Genomic DNA, 19854 nt, shown 5'->3' on the forward strand with positions numbered 1-19854 from the left:
AGGCAGAGTATTTGAATAGGACAATTAGGGAAACTAGAGAAATTAAAAGGGAACTGTAGCACAATAATACCATGCAAACAAGTATGAAAGTAAAAGATATATACAAGGTAAATTGGAGAACATCTTAGACTATCATTGAGAGGGGGGGCTGAGAAAAACTTCTTGTAGAGAGTGGGATTTTAGTTGAAATTCAAAAAAGTCAAGAGAGAAATGAGGAAAGATAATATTCTAGGCTAATGGACTGTAGCCAGTGAGAATACACAGAATTGGAAGATAGAATTTCTTGTGAGGAGAGAAAAAAGAAGGGTCAATATAATAAGCTCAGAGTGTGTGAAGTGGAATAAAGTCCCAGTTCTGACACGTGGGCCTATGAAGAACTGGCTTCTGAGGAATGCTGTTTTTCCAGTTTACTTATGGCTTTGCTTTCTATAAAGAGATAATCAAAACTGAACTTCAGAAGCTGTTAATTCAGGAGCCTAGAGATACCCTGAGGCATAGAGAAAGGAAAGAGGAATATATATATGAGGAACAGAGACTAGTTTGGCTGAATCTAAAGGCTTGGAATAATAATGTGCAATGATCTTAGAAAAATTAGGTTTGGGAGTATTGTATAGAACTATAAAAGCTAAATAGAGGCATTTATTTGTTATCCCATAAGAAATGGGAAATATCTTTCATATCTCCTACTACTTGATTTTGTTTGGTATTAACTACAATGGAAAGATAGAATAAAGGTTTTCATTTGGCTCTACCCATAATAGCATAGATATTTCTAAGAGGTAACTGTTTCTAAGAGTTTGTGATGCTCCTTCATTTGGTAGTTTGATCTCCAAAACTCCATATAAAAACTGGAGTGCCTTATAGACACTTAGGGGGTCTTGTAATATGATAGTAGTTTGGTTTTCATTGTCTAGGAGCTCTTTATATCTAAGTACATTGGGGACATGAGGGATATCTTAGGCTATTGTGAAGCTAATAGGTCCTTATTACCCTGGTGCTAGATGTCATGGTATAGTTTTATTGACACTCTGATAGATTATTAATCAATTGTTTCTTATCAACCCTATATTTTAGGAGCCACACTCAAAGCTCCATTCAGGAGAGATCATTTTCATTTTTTTTCCCATCTAGATATTCTATAACTAAGTAACCCTCCTTTTAATAATTGTTAGATTTACTATGAGTACTTCATTATGTTCAGGTTTTGAGTTTAAATTAGCAGGCTCACCTACATCAGGATTAATGTTCAATTCTCAGAGGACTGGGACATGAATTCTGGAGGTCTAGTTTTCAGCAGTCTAAATCTGTAATGGAGGGTATTAATCCAAACAGGGAAATGAAAGATAGCTGTAACAGGCAGATGATTAGATGGCTTGGTTGGAAAATAGTGTAACTGGGTGTGCTTTAGCACATCTGACACTATTTTTTCAGGATGATACCACTATTAAATTTATTTTTTTCCCTTTTACTTGCCCTTGCAAGGGTATATCTTTATATCTGTCTATCTCTCTTTTTATATCTATCTATCTTTAAAATCAAAATTGGCTGATGAGGTTCCTGTGCAATCACATTACTCTTTTCAAATAACTCCTATTTTTCTATACTCACTGGAATTTTTCCCCTTCATGTATTTAAGATTTCATTCTTGTGATTCATCCCTCCCTCCTGGACTGAGTTCCCTTGTGGAATTAATTTTAATCCTTGGGATCCTTTCTATTCTTTCCTTGTACTCTTTGGAATCTTCAATCCCTAAAGCTAGGATGCATGTCAAATTATGCCCAGCTTTCAGCTCCTTTATCACAAATTTAATAAGAGAATGGATATTTACTCCTGCAGAAGTCCTAATCAACCTCTGTTAATATCCACTGAGATAATTAATTCATTGGTGCCCATTATATAATACATTCCATGCCACCAGAAGGGCCTTTACCATAAGGTGTCATGGTGCCATATTTGGCTACCCAACCAATCACTCTATTCTCTGCATATATATTATCCTTCTTTGCTACTTCTATAATGTGCTATAAATATTACCGCCTTATGTTAAAATGTTATGAGCTATGGCTAATTCTGGTTAATTTCATAGTTCAAGTTTGAGCCTGGAAGGAGACACTTATAGACACTGAATAGGTAACAAAAGAAGGTGTACTTAGCCATAAAATAAAACAAATATTCAGTAAGGATACATTATGGTTCAGGTAGGAATGGTTGTTCTTTCCTATAGGATTGATTTTCAACATACATTAATTAAGATGCAGGTGAGACATTCTATAGGTATGAGGGCACACTTTCCTTCAGAATCCATGCTCCCACTTCCTGAGGAACTTAATTCAGGATCTTTGGAAATCTTTCTCTACGGCCCAGCACAATTGAATGGTAACTGAGTGAGGGTAAATTATTTCTTTTGGGCCACTATATCTATAGGCTCTCTCCTATATACTACATTCTACTTCACATTTCATCCAGCTATTCATCTAGACTGTCTTGCTATCTGCCTGCTATCACACATGTACCTTCTTACTTCTGTCCACCCTTTAGGTCAAGTACTGTGTCTGTCTTGATTGATGCATACATTGATCCATACATTTCTTATTTAGCTTAGGAAACTTCAGTCAGTATTGAATCCTGACAGTTTAGAGAGAAAAAAATTTCCTTCTCTTTCTTCATTGCTTTCTTATACTTTGCTAGCTACTTATAACCCCTTCCCTCTGTCTCCACTTTCAACTTTCTATTCACAGATAATGAAGTGCTTAAGTACAAAGCAATTAGGACCTATCATTTTTTTCTATTCTGAAAATTAAAAACTAAGCAAATACTAAAAGTAACCTTAACAAACAGAAAAACTGGATAATTTACTGGAGAAAATGATGATTAAAAAAAGGAAACAAAATTTCACTATTTGCCTAAATTCTGGGGATGGATGGGTGAGTGACCAGAGTTCAGCACCATTAGACTTGTAGCTTGCTTCCTACTTAGACATCCCAGCTAAATGAACACAAGTAGATTCACTTGTGGCTCCCTCAATGTCTATTTTACATGAGCATCTGGATTTACCATTACTTGGTGGCTCTGGGATTTCTGACTCCCAGTCAAATCACTTCTTTGGCCCCTTCCCCCCAATTCTGTGTCCACATGCACACTTCTGTCTTATAATAACCTGGTCTTGCAAAGGGTTATTATTGGAGATTTTCTTGTGCTTACAAATATTTTTCTTTAATGTTTTGATCCATATTTGTGAGCTGAGGCTTACAAGGGAAGTTACCTGTATTCCACAAAAAGGAAAATTTTCAAAGTCATATTGGAGGAAATAGGAGGATACAAAAAAGGATGGAGTTGCTGCCTAGAGAAAATGTTACAATGATTCTTGACAACAGAGTGAAGACAAAGCCAGTCCATTTTTGTTTGATTAACATTTTTTCTACCAAAGAGAAGGGTCTTTACAATTGAAATGATAAGTAAGGAGAACATAAGAGTATACCTAATGGTCCTTGAGAAATTCAAGCCATCTAACCCAGAAGAATGGTGTACTTACTTTGGTAGTGAAAAAACAGAAAGATAACATCTCAAAATTAAGGTAAATGCTATTTGAAAAGAGAGGTACCACAGGAACATGGATAATCAAATATCTTGAGAGAAGAAACTGATTTTGAATTTAATTAGATAAATGCTGAAGTTCTTTCAAACTCTAAATTCTTTAAATCTGTGAAATGCTTTGCTCAACATATATGTTCTGGCCCCACTCTCAGGGCTTTTCCCTCTCTAAATATTCATAGGTATCTTGAAAAGTTTGAGAGTCTCCTTCCCTAGACTCAAATTGGACTTCCCTTTCCCCAGTTGTGTTCTATACATTTTAGGGGATCAGTAACTAGCATCCCAATTTCACTTAATGACTTGGATAAGTGGATTTTTTTTTATTCAATAGTTGTGACAGTCTTAGCATAATTAACATTTGATGATAAGAATGAAAGCCTTGGGGCATCTCTTCTTTAAGGAATGGTGACCAGGAAAGTCACTTTAACATGTAAATGATTTCTTCTAAATTAGACATTTGGGGGGTGGGGAGAGGGGAGATGATACTTGTCCAATATCCCCTGTCTGAGGAAGGAATAGGCTAGTTTTATCATCCAAGAATCTTGCTCTCCTTTAAGTAGGCTTCAAAGCCTATTTTAGAAGGGAATGCTACTGATACTCATGACTCTGAACTCATTCAGTACCTCTCCTTTTTATCTCATACTACTGACACTGAGGCTTCATTAGCAAACCCAAGGACAGAACACAGGTTTACATCAAAACCCATCCTTTGATCCTGTTCTCCCTCTTTCCAGTGCTGTAAAAACTCAACATTTGGCTGAGGAAGTTTCCTTGGGCTCTAATAATTACAACTTGGCCCATAGGAAAAGCCTATAAGGTGTTGGAAGCACCTGGAATCATCAACATTTCAAAACCACAATCTGAAAGCACCAACATTTCAAAAATCTGAACAGATGGAACCAGAAGGCTCTGAACTGCTGGTGCTCTGCCAGAGAACCAAGGAACAGGAGTCCAACATGTCTCTAGGCTGTATGTAGACAGCTGTATAGAACTTGACCAAATCTGAGGGAAGAGCACAATACCCAACTGGTGCCAGTTCTGAATCCTCAAAAATCATTTGGGGCAGAGATCTATTGAACCATGAATTTCTCACTTTGGGAAGATACTGAGATTCTTTGAAATGCAGAGGGAACTTTGGGAACCATAAAAGGGAGGGAATCAGGAAAGGAGTTCCAAGAAAAATAAGAGAGGGAAGAAAGACTGAAAGTACCCAAGATTTTTTGGGAAAAAAATCTCAAAGACCTTGAACACAAACAAATACATCAACAGGAAAAACAGTAACAACAGAAAGAAATATTTCCTTATGTAGTAAATGAATTCAGGCATCTATGAATAAGTATTACAAAATGAAGGAAAATAATCAAATATTTGATGAAATCGAGGATCCTGTAGAATTTGAGAACAGAGAATCATAAGCCATTTTTGAGTAATTTAACAGAGAAATGAGAATTATGAGAGCATAATGATGAGGTCCTGAATGATGTGTTGGACAGAGATTAATTAAAGAATTGATCCTTGAGGCAAACAATGAGAAGGCAGTGACTACATAATTGTGAGATATACTGAGGAACTAGCTTTTCTATGCTCCCCCAACTCTTTTATATTTACCATTCTTAGTGTCTATTATATCCCTTCATTTTGTTGGCAACCTATTCCCCTAAATAAATCTACCTTTTGCCATAGAGAATGGTCGTTGTGAATTCTTCACATGACTGAACTTCATTTTTGTTGCCTTCCATCATCTGGTGTCTACATCATTCACATCAATAATATATGTCTTGCACAGCAAACGTAATGGACAACAGAGAAATTTTGAAGGTAGAATCAATAGGACCTGACAACAGATTAGATACAGAAAATGAAAGTCAGGAGCCAAGGATAATGCCTGGTTTGTAAGCCTGGAGGAATGGGAGGATGGTGATGCCCTTGACAGTAATGGATAAATTTGGGAAGAAGGAGTAAAAGGGGTCTTTGGTACTAAGTTTAGTTTTGTAGATGTTGAGTTTGAAATGTCTATTGGAAATTTAGTTTGAGATGTCTGATTGGCAGTAAGGGATGGGAGAATGGAGATCAACAGAAAGGTTAGGAGTGGATAAGGTGATTTGAAAATCATCACCATGAAGACTGTAAATGAATCCATAGGAACTAATGATATTACTAAGTGAAATAAAATAAGAAAAAAGATAATGAGCCTAGACAGACATCTATGGGACATTCATGGTTAATGGGAATGTCCTAGATGAAGATTTGGTAAAGGAAATTGAGGAGGAGGGATTAGATAGATAGATAGATAGATAGAGGGACCAGGAGAGAATGAAGTCTCGAAAACTTAGACAAAAGAATATCAAGGGGAAGAAAATGATCAATAATATCAAAGGTTGCAGAGAGATCAAGAAAGTTGATAATTGAGAAAAAGCCATTGGATTTAGCAATTAAAGAGATCAATGGTGACTTTGGAGAAAGTGATTTTGGTTGTATGATAAGGTTGGAACCCTGATTCTATAAAAAAGAGAGTAAGAGGAGAGGAAGGGGAGGGGCTTATCTCAGATGGACTTCTCAGTGAGTTTAGTCACAAAAGGTCGAAGAGATATGAGAGTGGGGATGGAAAGATCAAGTGAAGATTTTTGAGCATGAGATAAACATTAGCATATTTATAAGTTGTAGGGAAACAACTTGTAAACAGGGAGAAATTGAAGGTAAGTGAGAATGGGGATGAGAGAAAGGGTAATCTGCTAGAGGAGACAGGATGGGATGGGTGCATTTGACCAGGTAGAGGGGTTTGCTTCATCAAGGAGAAAGGGCTATTTTCTGTATCAAGAAAGGTCAAGGAAGATATAATAACAGCAGACATCTGAGTGATAGGAATTGAGAAGAAAAAAGAGGGGATGAATGGCCTTATTTTTTTCCAGTAAAATATGAATCAAGTTTCTCAGCTGATATAGTGGAGAAGGGTGGGATGATCATGGGAGATTCGAGGAGAGATTAGGAAAAATCCACTGTGGTAACTGGAACAGTGATTTCATTTGGGAGACATGCAGCAGTGAGAGTCCACTTGAGGTTTTGTAATATTAATTTGTAGTGGATCTGATTAGAATGATTGTGTAATTTTTGATAGTAGATGGTGGGAGTGATCCAAGGCTCAGACCTGGAAATGTACAACTTGCAGGGAGTAGGAAGAACTCAAAAGAAGAAGGCAGTGTAGAGTTGAACTGGTTTGCCATGAGTCAAGATGCTCTAGAAACTCTGAAAATTTGCTTTTTCCAAATCTTTGGATTCCATTTCCTCACCCCCTCCATTACTGTTTACTATCTTTTATTTGTTTTTTTCATTATTATAAAGTTTTTCTTTTATATCAATTTTGCATTCTTCACATAAATTCTGCAGTTTAGGCAAAATGCTATCATACTTGTTTATTGGTAGAGTACAGGGAAGATAAATGGAAACACCAATAGCTCTTTACTTTAAGTAGAATTTTATCTGCTGGGGATGTTTCCTTTTCAGACTGGAGGTTAGATGCCACTCTTGTAGTTTGAAAGGCTGTTTTTATTAATAATTCATACATTTGTATAGACCTTCAAAATTTTATAATTTTAAACTAAATTTTCAGCTTTCTTTTTGTTTTTGTCTCTGGACTAAAGTGAATTAGGTAAGTTACCTATGACCTAAGTACCATCTCAGTCCCACTTAAAGAAAAAGCAGGGGTTGGTGGGAGAGACAGTGGTCTGAAAGGATTTATCCACTGTTGCTCTTAGGGTGGTGAATGTATTCCTTAATCCACTGTTTCTGATACTGCCACCTGTTGGCATCATAGAAACAAACTTAAACAATAGAAAACATTTTTAAGATTGAGCAACACTTTAGAGTGTATTTTTCTTCTTTCCTGTGTTAGAGTTTTAAAATGCTTTCGGGTAGAATTGTCAATTTTCTTAAGTATTCAGTGGTTTACCTGTACTCTGTGGGCACTCAAAATACTCAGTTACTGATTGAGTTTGTCAGATTCAATTATGTTTTGTGCATGTCCAAAAACCTAAGATTGGAAAGATGGGGACAGAATCAAGCTGTCTTTAGGCCAGCAGGAAAGGGAATGATACTTGATCCAATAAACCTGCTTAGGCAGAAATATGCACAAAAATTCAAAAGAGCTAAAATTACAGAATATTTTTGTAAATTATTTTAGTAAGGAATTTAGTTATGATTTGTTATAATATAATTTGAATTATCTGTTTTTTTAAATTGCAGTTCAAGTTGAACATGAACACTGACAAAATAGCAATTGCTTCTGGACTTCATGTGACAGCTACTGTGACATATCAGCCTGTTAAAGCGGAAGACAGTTTTGACAAAATATATGTTTTAGTAGGAAAAAAACAAATAGAAATTCCACTGATTGGGTATGTTATTTATATATCTTAATGCTGATATTTTCATAATTCTCCAAAGAAAAATGCAGTCTCTAATTTCTTTTACTTTTTATTTAAAACTTACTTTGACTTCATTTTCACTATAGCTTAACTAAAGGGACACACTTTTAGAACATTTTGTTGATCTTTCTGATTGATGTGTTAGAATATTTTTGCTAATTTAAAAAAAATGGTCTTTTTTGTTTCTATATTAAGTTTCAATAAAATATGTTCTTTTATCTTGCTCAGTGGAGTACTCATTAAAAATAATCTATTATTTAGAATGTATCTTTGTAGTTCAGTTAATATTTTATTTAATTTGAAAAGCAGTATAATGGATCTGCTTAACTGTTTTGTAAATAATGGAGAAGGTACATTGAATTTTAGAAGAGTATTGAATTTTTTGAGGCTACATGAAATGCATGGATACCTAAGTGGAGTGGAGAACTGAGTGACAGTCTTGGAACTATTATTTGATATTTGCCTCTGTAGTTACAATTTCATTTCAAAGAAGAAAATTAGATCTTAAATTTATTATTGAAGCGAGGTTGTCATGCTTTTTGGAGCAACTTTCTTTTTCTTTTTTTTTTCTTTTTCTTTTTCTTTCTTTCTTTCTTTTTTTTTTTAAATAACTTTTTATTGACAGAACCCATGCCAGGGTAATTTTTTACAACATTATCCCTTGCACTCACTTCTGTTCCGATTTTTCCCCTCCCTCCCTCTATCCCCTCCCCCAGATGACAAGCAGTCCTATACATGTTAAAGAGGTTAAGTATATCTTAGATACAATATATGTGTGCAGAACCAAACAGTTCTCTTGTTGCTCAGGGAGAATTGGATTCAGAAGGTATACATAACCTGGGAGGAAAAACAAAAATGCAAGCAGTTTACATTCATTTCCTAGTGTTCTTTCTTTGGGTGTAGCCGTTTTTGTTGGAGCAACCTTCTTATTTTATTAACTAAAAATAACTTTCCAATACCTTATCATGGCATATCCTTGATTCCTGAAGACAATGCAAGTAAAGTCCAAGCTCTGCCAAGTTCCAGTGGGTTTTCCACTAGGTGCTTTATTCTTTGATTGTGATTATTTCAACTCTCAGAACAGAATACGTTGGAAATGCCCATTGATCATCCATGCTTCTACAGTAAGATTGGTGGAGTAAAGAAAAATGAGGTTCCAACAATCAGTTTTTAGACTTTCTATGTATATTTGGTATTCTAAGGATGTGATTCTTACCATTGGTCAACAAAGTGATGATATACTGGAGGAATTGAATCTTACTAACATTTAAATTCATTCTATCAGTGAAACCTGAGACATAAGGAAATTGAAGATAAATGAAAGGATCATTCATAGGTTCTCCTTGGTGGGGGGGGAGGGGGAGGAAACGGAATTGGCTGAGTTGGTTTTATATTTGTGGCCCTCAAGTTCTAATTACAAGTCTCATCACTCTTTGTGTTACCTGAGGCAAGTCATGAGCTGATTTCTAGTGAAATGGATGGAATAGATGGCCTCTGAAGTACTTTACAGCTCTAGATCTTTGATCCTATGGTCTTACGCCTAAAGGTAAAATGAAAGGTAATTTCATAGGAAATTTGATTATCTTACACTAAATAAGTCAAAAAAAGTCCCTAAGATAATTGCAGTTTATCTGCTCCAGTTGATTGCAGAAGATAGCTAAGTGGGGAAATGTTACAAAGAACTTTACAAGCTTCTCTAAAATATGTCAGCATGTATGTTGATTCTTGGTCGACTCAATGTTAAGATGGACAGGGGGGAAGATACTGAAAAGGCATGATAAGATAATATCATATAAAAATTGAGCACTTCTTAGCAGGCTGGAAGTAATTGGTTTTTTGAATGGGAATAGTTTATAAATTATTTGTTAGAATGTAGTCTAATCCCTGACAGAACTAAAGGAAAAATCTATCATCAAGTTAAAAAAAAAGGATAAAATGAGAGGATGCTGAGTGTAATTCTAATATGACTTATTCATATGAGGCATTTTTACCCCCCCCCCCAATGAATAATGGATAAAGGAAAAAATATACTGATTAGTAGTGATTTTGTGTTAGAGTAATCTTATTTGCCAAATGTTATGATGGAGGATTATGAATGATTATGAGTAACATCACTTGGTGAAGTGGTGAATAGTATGGTTTACCAAAAAAAAAAAAAAAAAAAAAAACTTGAATAGAGTGCCAGTGAAAACAGATCACCCTTGGAATATTTGTAAATGAAACTTCAGTAAAGAATTCAGCTTTGTGTGTTTGAATGATTATTATATCACAGTATATATACACAATATAATACCCAATAAGTAGTAAGTATTAAGTACCAATTATATGATAGGAACAATGCTGTGCATTAGGTTTACAAAGACAAAATTAAATAATCTGCTTTGAGGGAAATATCATGAAAATCTATTATGGAAGATAACATGAACACATTAATATATGCACAAAGTACACAAAATAAACTAGTTATTTTTATAATCTATGCAAAGGTATGGAGATGAAGATAAAATACTGGGTGTGAAGAACATCATAAAGGTCATGTTGGCTGGACCATAAATGGCCTGAAAAAGAGTTATCAATCAGAAAATATTTAATAAGGGCCTATCACATGCTTTCATTGTACTAGATGCTATAGAAACAGGCCCAGAGAATCATTCATCTTATAATTTTAAGGAGCTTACATTTTAGTGAATAAATTGAAGTCTAGAAAGGTAAATTGGAGTCATTTTGTGAAGGGTTTGCAGGGCCAAATAGAGAAGAAATTGTTTGATCCTAGAAGTTCATTCCATATGAAGATCGGTTGAAATAAATGGTATTGTGAAATAACAGCAGAAGCATAATTGGTATGTTCTTCTGTTTGAAGGGTGGAAGAGAGGGATTCAACTTGTTCTGACAAATTCCAAAAAGTAGAACTAAACAATGGAAACAAGAGGGAAATTTAAGTTTAATACAACCCCCCCCCCCCTTTCTAATAATCAGCTGTTAATACGTTGTGTTTCCCCTCTGTGGAAGTTTTTGGTTAAAGGTTGGAAATGTTTCCATGGGAAATCCTTTTGGGGAAGAGGTGTACAGTGGTGGTCGCTGCAGTCCCAATTCTCAAATTTCTGTAATACTGTAATGTGATACGAATTCATTGATCAGGGAAGTGATGTCACTAGACTTTTTCATTAGGAATTCACTTTGGCAGTTGTGTGGATAGACTGAAGGGGCAAAGACTTGAGGAAGAGAGACAATGAGGAGCCTATTGTAATAGCGCAGGTGAAAGAAGATGAGGGGCTGATCTAGGTTAATGACCATGTGAGTAGAGAGAAGGAAATGGATGTTAAGAGTTACCTGGAGATGGAACAGGTAATTGGCAATTGATTGGAAATGGGGGTTGAAGGAGAGTGAGTAGTCAGTGATGATACTTAAGGGTCATGAAGCAGAATAGCTGGAAGGGTGATGGTTTTGGTCTTCGAAAGAAATACAGAAACATTTGATTTAGTAAGCAGAAAAGGACTTTTTAAAGCTCTTCTCTGAAAGCATTTCCTTATATTACATGTTAAGTTCACAAAAGATTACTTGAAAGGTGTTAACAAAGAGAAAGCATTGTACAATAGTTTTCTATCATCAATTGAGACATAAATCAACATGCTCACTAATAATGTTTACCATTTTCATAGAAGATGTCAGGTGGAGTCTGAAGTTTCTTTCTTTCTTTCTTTCTCTTACTTTTTTCTTTTCCTCCTCTTTTCTTCTTCATTTTATTTTTCTTGAAGGATTACTGTCTGGTAATTTTGGGGGAAACTACAATGGGAAAATGCCACTTCTTAATGTTCCCTGGTTTCTCTCTGACAAAAACCATCTTATTAATACCAATATTTTCTAAATTTGTATGTATGGCATGATCTCTACAGCTGGACAGTGATTTGCATGCACAGTTGAATAGTTGGAAGAGATTGGACTGGATTGTCTTTGGGAAATAGCAGAGTTCCTTTAATGACCTCGTTTCCCATGGAAACAGTGTTTCTCTTTCAAATATTAATATTCTACCTGTATTCTACATGACAGTGTGAAACAAAGAATATCTGAGAATTATAAAGAAATTTCACACAGAGAACATTGGAGAGGCATAATATAGTAAGTGCTTACAGGCTGCAAACTATAATTTATGAAAAAGTGAAAGAAGAGCAAAATATTGTTGTTGTTCATCTTGCAATCTCAAAGAGAACAATGACACAATGGAGAGATGTCTTGACCTGCATGTGAATTGGATTTAAGTGAGGCAGAACTATGCAGAGACATCATCCTCAATCTGTCCTCCAGAATCATTGGAGTCTAATGGAAGATAAAAGTCAGGATGACTGGCAGTGTCCTAGAACTAAAATATACCAGCAAGGCAATACATGATAGGAAGAAAAGATGGGCAGGGGAGGGTGAGGGATGACAAGTGGACAGCTAGAGTGCTTTACTTTCACTCTTGAAATTTTATGAAACAAAGGTCCCTAGCACATTAGGTGAAGACCATATGGCAAACTTAAGGAAAGACAAAAATTACACAGGATGAATGGATTGCTTTCTGCCTTGTTGGAAGAAACTCCCAAACTGATGAAATTACAGATCCATTTATTTGGATATTTGATTATTCTCCTGGTGTTGCTGTATGAATCCAAATCATGTAACGCTCCAATCGTTCAGGAAGAAAAATACAAGTGACCCAAAAAACAATGGAGAGATTGATGATGAGCATAAATAGGCACATTACTAGTAATGACATATAAAAGAAGCTATATTAAAGGTATTATCTAAGAAATATATGGTTAGGAAAGGAAATGGATTAGCCATATAGCAAAATAAAAGTAAAAATAACTTCCAAGTAGTAAACACTTAGTAAATATTTGTTAAATCAAATATGGATCCAGCCTGGATACACAATGGCATGGAATTTAGTTGCCTTCCTTTTGAAGTCAAAAGAACTACAGTGATATATTTCTTAGAGGAAAATCCTTTTAACATTTTTGGCCCACTCTTCATATAGAGAAGAAATCTGAATTCAGTATTTTCTTTTATAGGATGTTTATAGTATTTATAGTATATACAATGCTATAGTATAGATTATGCATTTCTGAGTTTCTAAACTTTTTGTGTGTCATTTTCTGGTCTTTACATGTCATTTGTGCCTTCCATAAAACTTCCCCCCAAACCTCCATTTAATTTTTTATGCCAACCCATGATATATTGAAACAGTAAGGTGAATCAGAAGCTGAGTCCAGGGATCTTAGATTAGGAACCACAGAATCTGAAAAAAATCTACAAAACTGGAGGATGCAATAATTTGACTATTAGTATTGAACTCTAAGACTGGGTTCACAGAAGCATTCTATGCCCAGAGAGACTGGTGTTTGTGTTCTGGGCACAAATGTTGTCTGGTACAGAGATTCAGAGAGAACAACTAGTCCAGATTCCACTTGAGTTTCCCTTTACACTTGTGTTGAAGATCCAGAGGCACAGAAGTTTGAAACAATAGTCTAAAACATGGATGAAGCTTATTTAATTGAAAACTTCAAGGAAGAGTTGACCTGTTTTGTGTTCATGGACTCGAGTAACCTTGAGCTGTGTCCATAGCTTTTGCCACTTCTGCCTGCTCAGGAGGTGGGGAGAAGGTGAAGTCTCTCTGCAAGAGACCCTTCCACCTGAGAGATGTAGAGCTCAACCATCACCTAGAGAAGCTGGCCAGCATAGGTAGGACCCAGAGACTCCATTTTCTGCAGTCACCAGAGGAAAAAGTCATATGTGAGAAACACCAGGAGGAGAAAAATCTTTTTTGTGAAAAGGGACAAATCCTTCCTCTGTGTATTTTGTTTTCAATCCCAGGAGTACATCAGGTATACAATGCACACTCTTAAAGAAGCTGCAGAAGATTCTCAGGTCAAGCTCCAAAAGACTTTGGATCTTCTTTGGGAAAAAAAAAAAAAGCAGTAATAGCTCAGAACATAATGACAGAAGAGAGAGAAAAAAAGGAGACTTGGAAGGAAAGGATCCAAGTTTGGAGAGAGAATATGGCAGCTGAATATAGAGCATTCCTTGAATTGATGAAGAAAGAGACAAAGCTTCATTTTCACATAATGGATAAGCTGGAAAGTGGCAGCCTGAAGATTGTAAGAGAAAGTGAGACCAGACTGTCCCAACAACTTCACAGCTTGAGAGGGTTGATCATGGATACTGGGCAATATAGCTAAAAGACCAATAGCCAGCTTCTAAAGGTGGCAGGAGCACACTGACCAGATGTGAATCACTCTTGGATCATCGTCCAGATGCTGTCACCACTTCAGGGATAATGTTTTAAAAAACTATAAGGTGAGAAATGCTGAAAAACTTCAAAGTGACCCTGACCCTGGATTTGCCCCCAAACTCTCCATTTCTCACCCTGTCTGATGATCAGAGGACTGTCATACATGGGAGCAAACAGTGGAATATGTGCTTTTCCATCAAGCAATATAAAAGTTATTTCATTTTGAGGGCTCAAGTCTTCACAGTTGGTATTCACTACTGGGAGGTTGAAGTAGGAGATTCCAGGCAATGGGCAGTTGGTGTATGCAAGAAATCAATCAGTAGAAATGAAAGTCACTTTTTTCTATTTTGAGGAGGAGTATTAGAATAGAGAATGAATATGCTATCATGACTACTCCCCTCTCCCCATTTTGAACCTCTAGTTCTTCTCCTTCTCTGTAGGGTTGGAATTTTGCTAGACTATAATCATGCTTTGGAGAAATGTTTCATCATTTCCCTTGTTTCCTCTTCTCTGGACCATTTAATCCTCTTTTTTCTCCTTTTCTTCCAACGGGGAATAGAATGAGATTCTGATGACTATTATTAGATCTTGACATATTTCTAATTTTAAGGCATTGTGATATTTATGTGTGAAGAAGATATAACTCCAAAACAAACATATGTCTGATCAGCTCTCAGTACTATTTATAAAGTATCATCTCAAAGCATTTCTGTTGGGTGATTGGTAGGGAAACTTTAGATTTCTATTATTTGGCACTAATACTGATTTTTTTTTTAAATGTAGCCTTGTCAGAAAGATAGCTATGCTGTCAAATAAACATTCATTAAGTTTATCTAGACCTATCATTTAATAGATTCTTTACTTTTACAAAACTACATATTTCTTTTTAATTTTTTTATTTAAGAAAAAACAAAATAGAAAAACAACATAGAAAAATGAAAAAAAATTATCATGTGCCAAGAAGAACATCAGGAAGGTTTCAAAATATGTAAAATTTCCATTTCAAGTAAGCATATGTAATAACAGAGGACATTATATTCATTTCTTTTTATCTTTTTTGCTTCTTTGTATGTTATTCTTTTGTTTTCTACTGTGTTTTTCCCTTTTCATCCCTCCCACATCTCCTTCCAGCAGACTACAGTTCAACATGGATATATTTATGTACCCATAAATATCTATCTTTCTTTCTTTCTTTCTATATATGCACACTTAGATAAATACCCACATATATACATATAGCTATATCTAAGCACATATACTCAAGACACACACACACACACACACACACACACACACACACATATATATACATACACATTTACCCATATGTAAACATGTATCTGAAACAATATTAATATAGGTTTCTCTCTTGATTGAATTTTAAGTTTGACTTTGAGATCAATGATTATTAGCCTTACTTTTTGCTAGTAAATTCTACTTCTTATCATTGCTACTGTGTTTGTGTATATCTATTATTTTCTATCCCTGCTAACTCTTCTGCTTTAGTTCTACTCCTTAACTTGCTATCTTAACTTACATTGTTATTACTAATCTCCCCCCACCCATGGATCTCTCCCTTATCTCCTCCTATCCTTTCTTTCTTTCTTTATCCCATTCCCATTAATCTACATGTTTTATTCTATTCCCATTAATGTATGCATCCTTCCATACCCCACCTTATACTATTCCTCCCCCCTCTTATTTCTTTATGGATTTTGGAGAGTGTTGTACCCTTGTTGGTATATATAGGTATTGTTCCCTATTTAACCTATTCCTGAAGTGAGTAGGTTTTTAGCTTTCCTCTTCCATCTAATGCCTCTGTATCAGTTCTTCTCCTGCATCTCATTCACATAGTATAATTACTATTTTTACCTTTTCCTAGTCAGATTTGCTTTTAAGAGTCATACCATACTCAGCTTTCTTTTGGACTATCCAAATACTGCTGTCAGTCTTAGACATAATGGTTTTCATTTCTCTATCTAAGACATAAACAGTTTGTCCTAATTGAGTCCCTTGAAATTAGTCTTTGATGTTGGCTCTTTTATGTTAAATTGTTTATTGAGTTCAGGTTTAAGAAAACATTCTGAAAATCTGATTGTTCATTAAAGTCCTTTTTTCATTCAACGTTATATTTAATTTTGCTGGACATATATTTTTATCCACAGGTCTAGTTCTTTTGATTGTTGATATATAATATTCTAAGACATGCCATCTTTTATCATAATTGCTGATAAATCCTGTACAATTCTCATTGTAGATCCAGCATATTTAATTGATTTTTTTTTCTTCTTTGTTTCTTGTAAAGTTTTCTCTTTGAGCTGGGGTTTTTCAAAATTTAGCTATAACATTCCTATGTGTTTTCCTTGTAGTTTCTTTTTGAGGTTGTAATCAATGGATTGTTTTTCTTATATTTCACATTTTCTTCTATTTTAAAATTCTTTATATTTTGTTTTGTTATCTCTTGGTCTCTTCTAGCTTCACTGGCTTCCTGTTGCCTAATTTTAAGTTTCAAAGAATCATTTTCTTCTTTAAGAATCTAGATTTCCTTGATCAACTTTTTAAAACAAACAATCTTGTTTCTCTTGGATTTTTTTTTTTTTTTTAGTTTTTCCTCAATCTTTCTCATTTAATTTTTGAAGTTTTTTTGAGTTTTTTTGGAAACATAGCCATTTTATATTACTTTGGGGTAGGAGAGCTTTTTTTTTTCTTCTTTTTTGTTTCAGTGTCTTCCTCTGAAGAGGAACTGTGGTCTTCCCTATTCCCGTAGTAACTTTCTAAGTTTGGTTCTTTCTCCTTTATATGTATGGTATATATACTCTTTGCTGCTCTTTTTAAAATGAGAACTTATTAGTGTAAGGATCTTTAGTCCTGGGGTGGGAGTGGGATGGTACCTCTGTCTTCACTTCAGCTCTCCCCTCTGACTTGGAACCCAACTTCTCCAGCAATGATCTGGTTACCTTCAACAAAGATGCATGTCCATTACTTTGAATGTCATTAAATATTGAAAGTTTAAGAGTAGAAAAGAAAAGTAATGGGTAAGTTGCAATAGGAAAGAGATAACTGCATATTCTTATAAAGATTTGTGCTTTTTAATTGATCCACATTTCAAAGTTACAAGTAAAAAAAAAAAACTATTCTTTTTTCTGGGTTGGTGAGGGTTAGGAACAAGGTAGAAGAATGCAAACACTGAAAGAGGCTTATTCTGGATAGTAGAAACAGTTAACATATTGCAACCTCCCCTAATCACCCCACTCACTCACCCCCATCCCCACCCCCAGAAAAAGGATCAGAAAAAATGTTCAGCCCTCTTCTCTCTCCATCTTCTCATATACTGAATGAGTTTCCATGAGTTTAATTGTTATCTCTATACACATAACTACTAGATTTATGTATCCATATAATCTAGATTTAGCTCTAGGTTCACATCAATAAGGCTGCAAATTTTGTATTATCCTCAACTTCTTATTCTTACCCCACATATGCAGATAGTTGCTAAATCATGTTTTTTCTGCCTCCACAAGATGTATCACCTCTCTACCCTTCTCTCCTCCTACATAGATACAACTTTATTTCTGGGGCTTATCACATTTCATCTGGACTCTTGCATTCAGTGTATCCTTCTAAGTTATCTCTCTGCTTCAAGTTATCCACTTCAATCTATATTTAGATACATTCTTGTTTATGTGATTTTTTTTTTTAATCAGAGATCTGACCACATTGTCTCCCCACCTTCACCCCCTCCCAATAATTTCTACAACTCATTTTACCACTAGGAATAAATATAAACTCCTCTGTTTATCACTTGAAGCAAAATATCTTCCCAGCTTTATTCCACAGTATTCCCCTTTGACAGGCTTTATGGTCCAATTGAATTTGTCTTCTTACTATTCCTCATAGAGGACACTTCATTAACCATACACATACTTTTGCAGTGGCTTGTTTTTTTAACGTAGAATACATATTCACCTGGTCTCTTCTTGGAATTCTAATTTCTTTCAAAAGTCTATCTGAGTACTCCCTAAACATTAAATCATTCCTAATCTTAATAGCTAGTAGTCATCTCTCATTTCTCCATTACCTTATTATCTATCTTTAACTTGCATCTGCCCATGTAGATATATTCAATAACATATATAGATACACATACACATATACACATGAATATACACATATATTATGTGTATATATATATACACATATGTGTACATGTATTTGTACATATACATATAAAATGTATGTGCATATAAACATGTTAAACATACACAAGAATGAATATACACACTATATATATATGTGTGTATATTCATTCTTGTGTATGTGTATATATATATGTGTGTGTGTGTGTGTGTGTGTGTGTGTATATATATATATATATATATATATATGCACATTCTTGTATCCTTCAATAGAATTTAAGTTCCTTGGGGGCAAGAATGATTTTACTTTTTTTTGTATTCAGTGCCTTTGCATAGTACCTGAAAACAAAGTAAGTACTTAAAAATATTTGTTAATAGATTGATGGCTTATAGATAATAATAATAATAATAGCTAACATTTATATAGCACTTATATGCAAGACATTATGTTAAACACTTTGCAATTATTATTATATTTGATTCTTACAATTCTGAGAAATAGGTATTATCTCCATTTGACAGATGAGAAAACTGAAGCAAACAGACTTGTCCAATGTCACACAATAAGTAAGTGTCTGAAGCTGTGTTTGAACTCCAGTCTTTTTGACACTCTTATTGTTCCACCTGGCTGCTTCAGAATATTTCTTGATTTTTTTCTCATTTGCTTTATGTAATGTGCAGTGTGGTGGTTCTGGTAAATGTTTATCAACTGACTCTGAGAACACAAGACACCCTTTTAAGTTTAATCTGCACTTAACTTTTTATTTATTTTTGGTTTTTTACCATCACTTTATTAACTCTAAAAAATCAATAAACGATCAATCAAACTCTGATCTGTGGTATTTTTCTTACACTGAAGCAATTAGAGGGGGCTTCAGCACAGTCTTGGATGAGACTATATGATAAGTATGATTTAAAAAAATCTACCAGGACTTTTACTGCATTTTCTAATGTTATTTTGGCCAACTTTATATTTATTTCAGTGATGTAAACATTTTTAAAGACCTTTTCAGCATGCTTCTTTTAGAATTGCCTTCAGGATAAGTTTTTGAGTTCCCCAGGGGAGAAAAGCTGATGGACTGCTATATCTTTACATCTCATACTTTATTTAATTCAATAAATATTTGCTAACTACTTGCTACAATCCAGACATTAACTTAATAATCTATATTCTTCATCACATTCAATACCAAATTACTTTTGGTTAATTCTAACCAGTACTGAGGATATCAAAAGATATATACTGTAGGTTTTTAAAATATGACATAAAAATGTAAGAACCTTGTGGAAAAGGCTTGATTTTATTATTGATTTTGAGCCTTCAACATTTAACATAGAATTTACAAAGTAGTAGGTACTTAAATGCTTATTGAGCTGTTATTCTTTTCAAATTTCATTTGACTACATATTTGCATATATAGCCTTCCATGTACAGTAT

General features: G+C 34.7%; 1 protein-coding gene across 1 annotated transcript in view; it reads left to right on the forward strand.

The window, feature by feature from the left end:
* CFAP47 (cilia and flagella associated protein 47) overlaps positions 1-19854 on the forward strand; it is a 759462-nt gene that overhangs the window by 15502 nt on the left and 724106 nt on the right. Inside the window, exon 2 of the mRNA XM_031959439.1 lies at positions 7831-7982. Coding sequence (XP_031815299.1) covers positions 7831-7982 — 152 coding nt within the window. The remainder of the gene's footprint in view (positions 1-7830; positions 7983-19854) is intronic.

The sequence above is a fragment of the Sarcophilus harrisii genome, chromosome 3, assembly GCF_902635505.1.
Source record: "Sarcophilus harrisii chromosome 3, mSarHar1.11, whole genome shotgun sequence".
Lineage (NCBI taxonomy): Eukaryota > Metazoa > Chordata > Mammalia > Dasyuromorphia > Dasyuridae > Sarcophilus > Sarcophilus harrisii.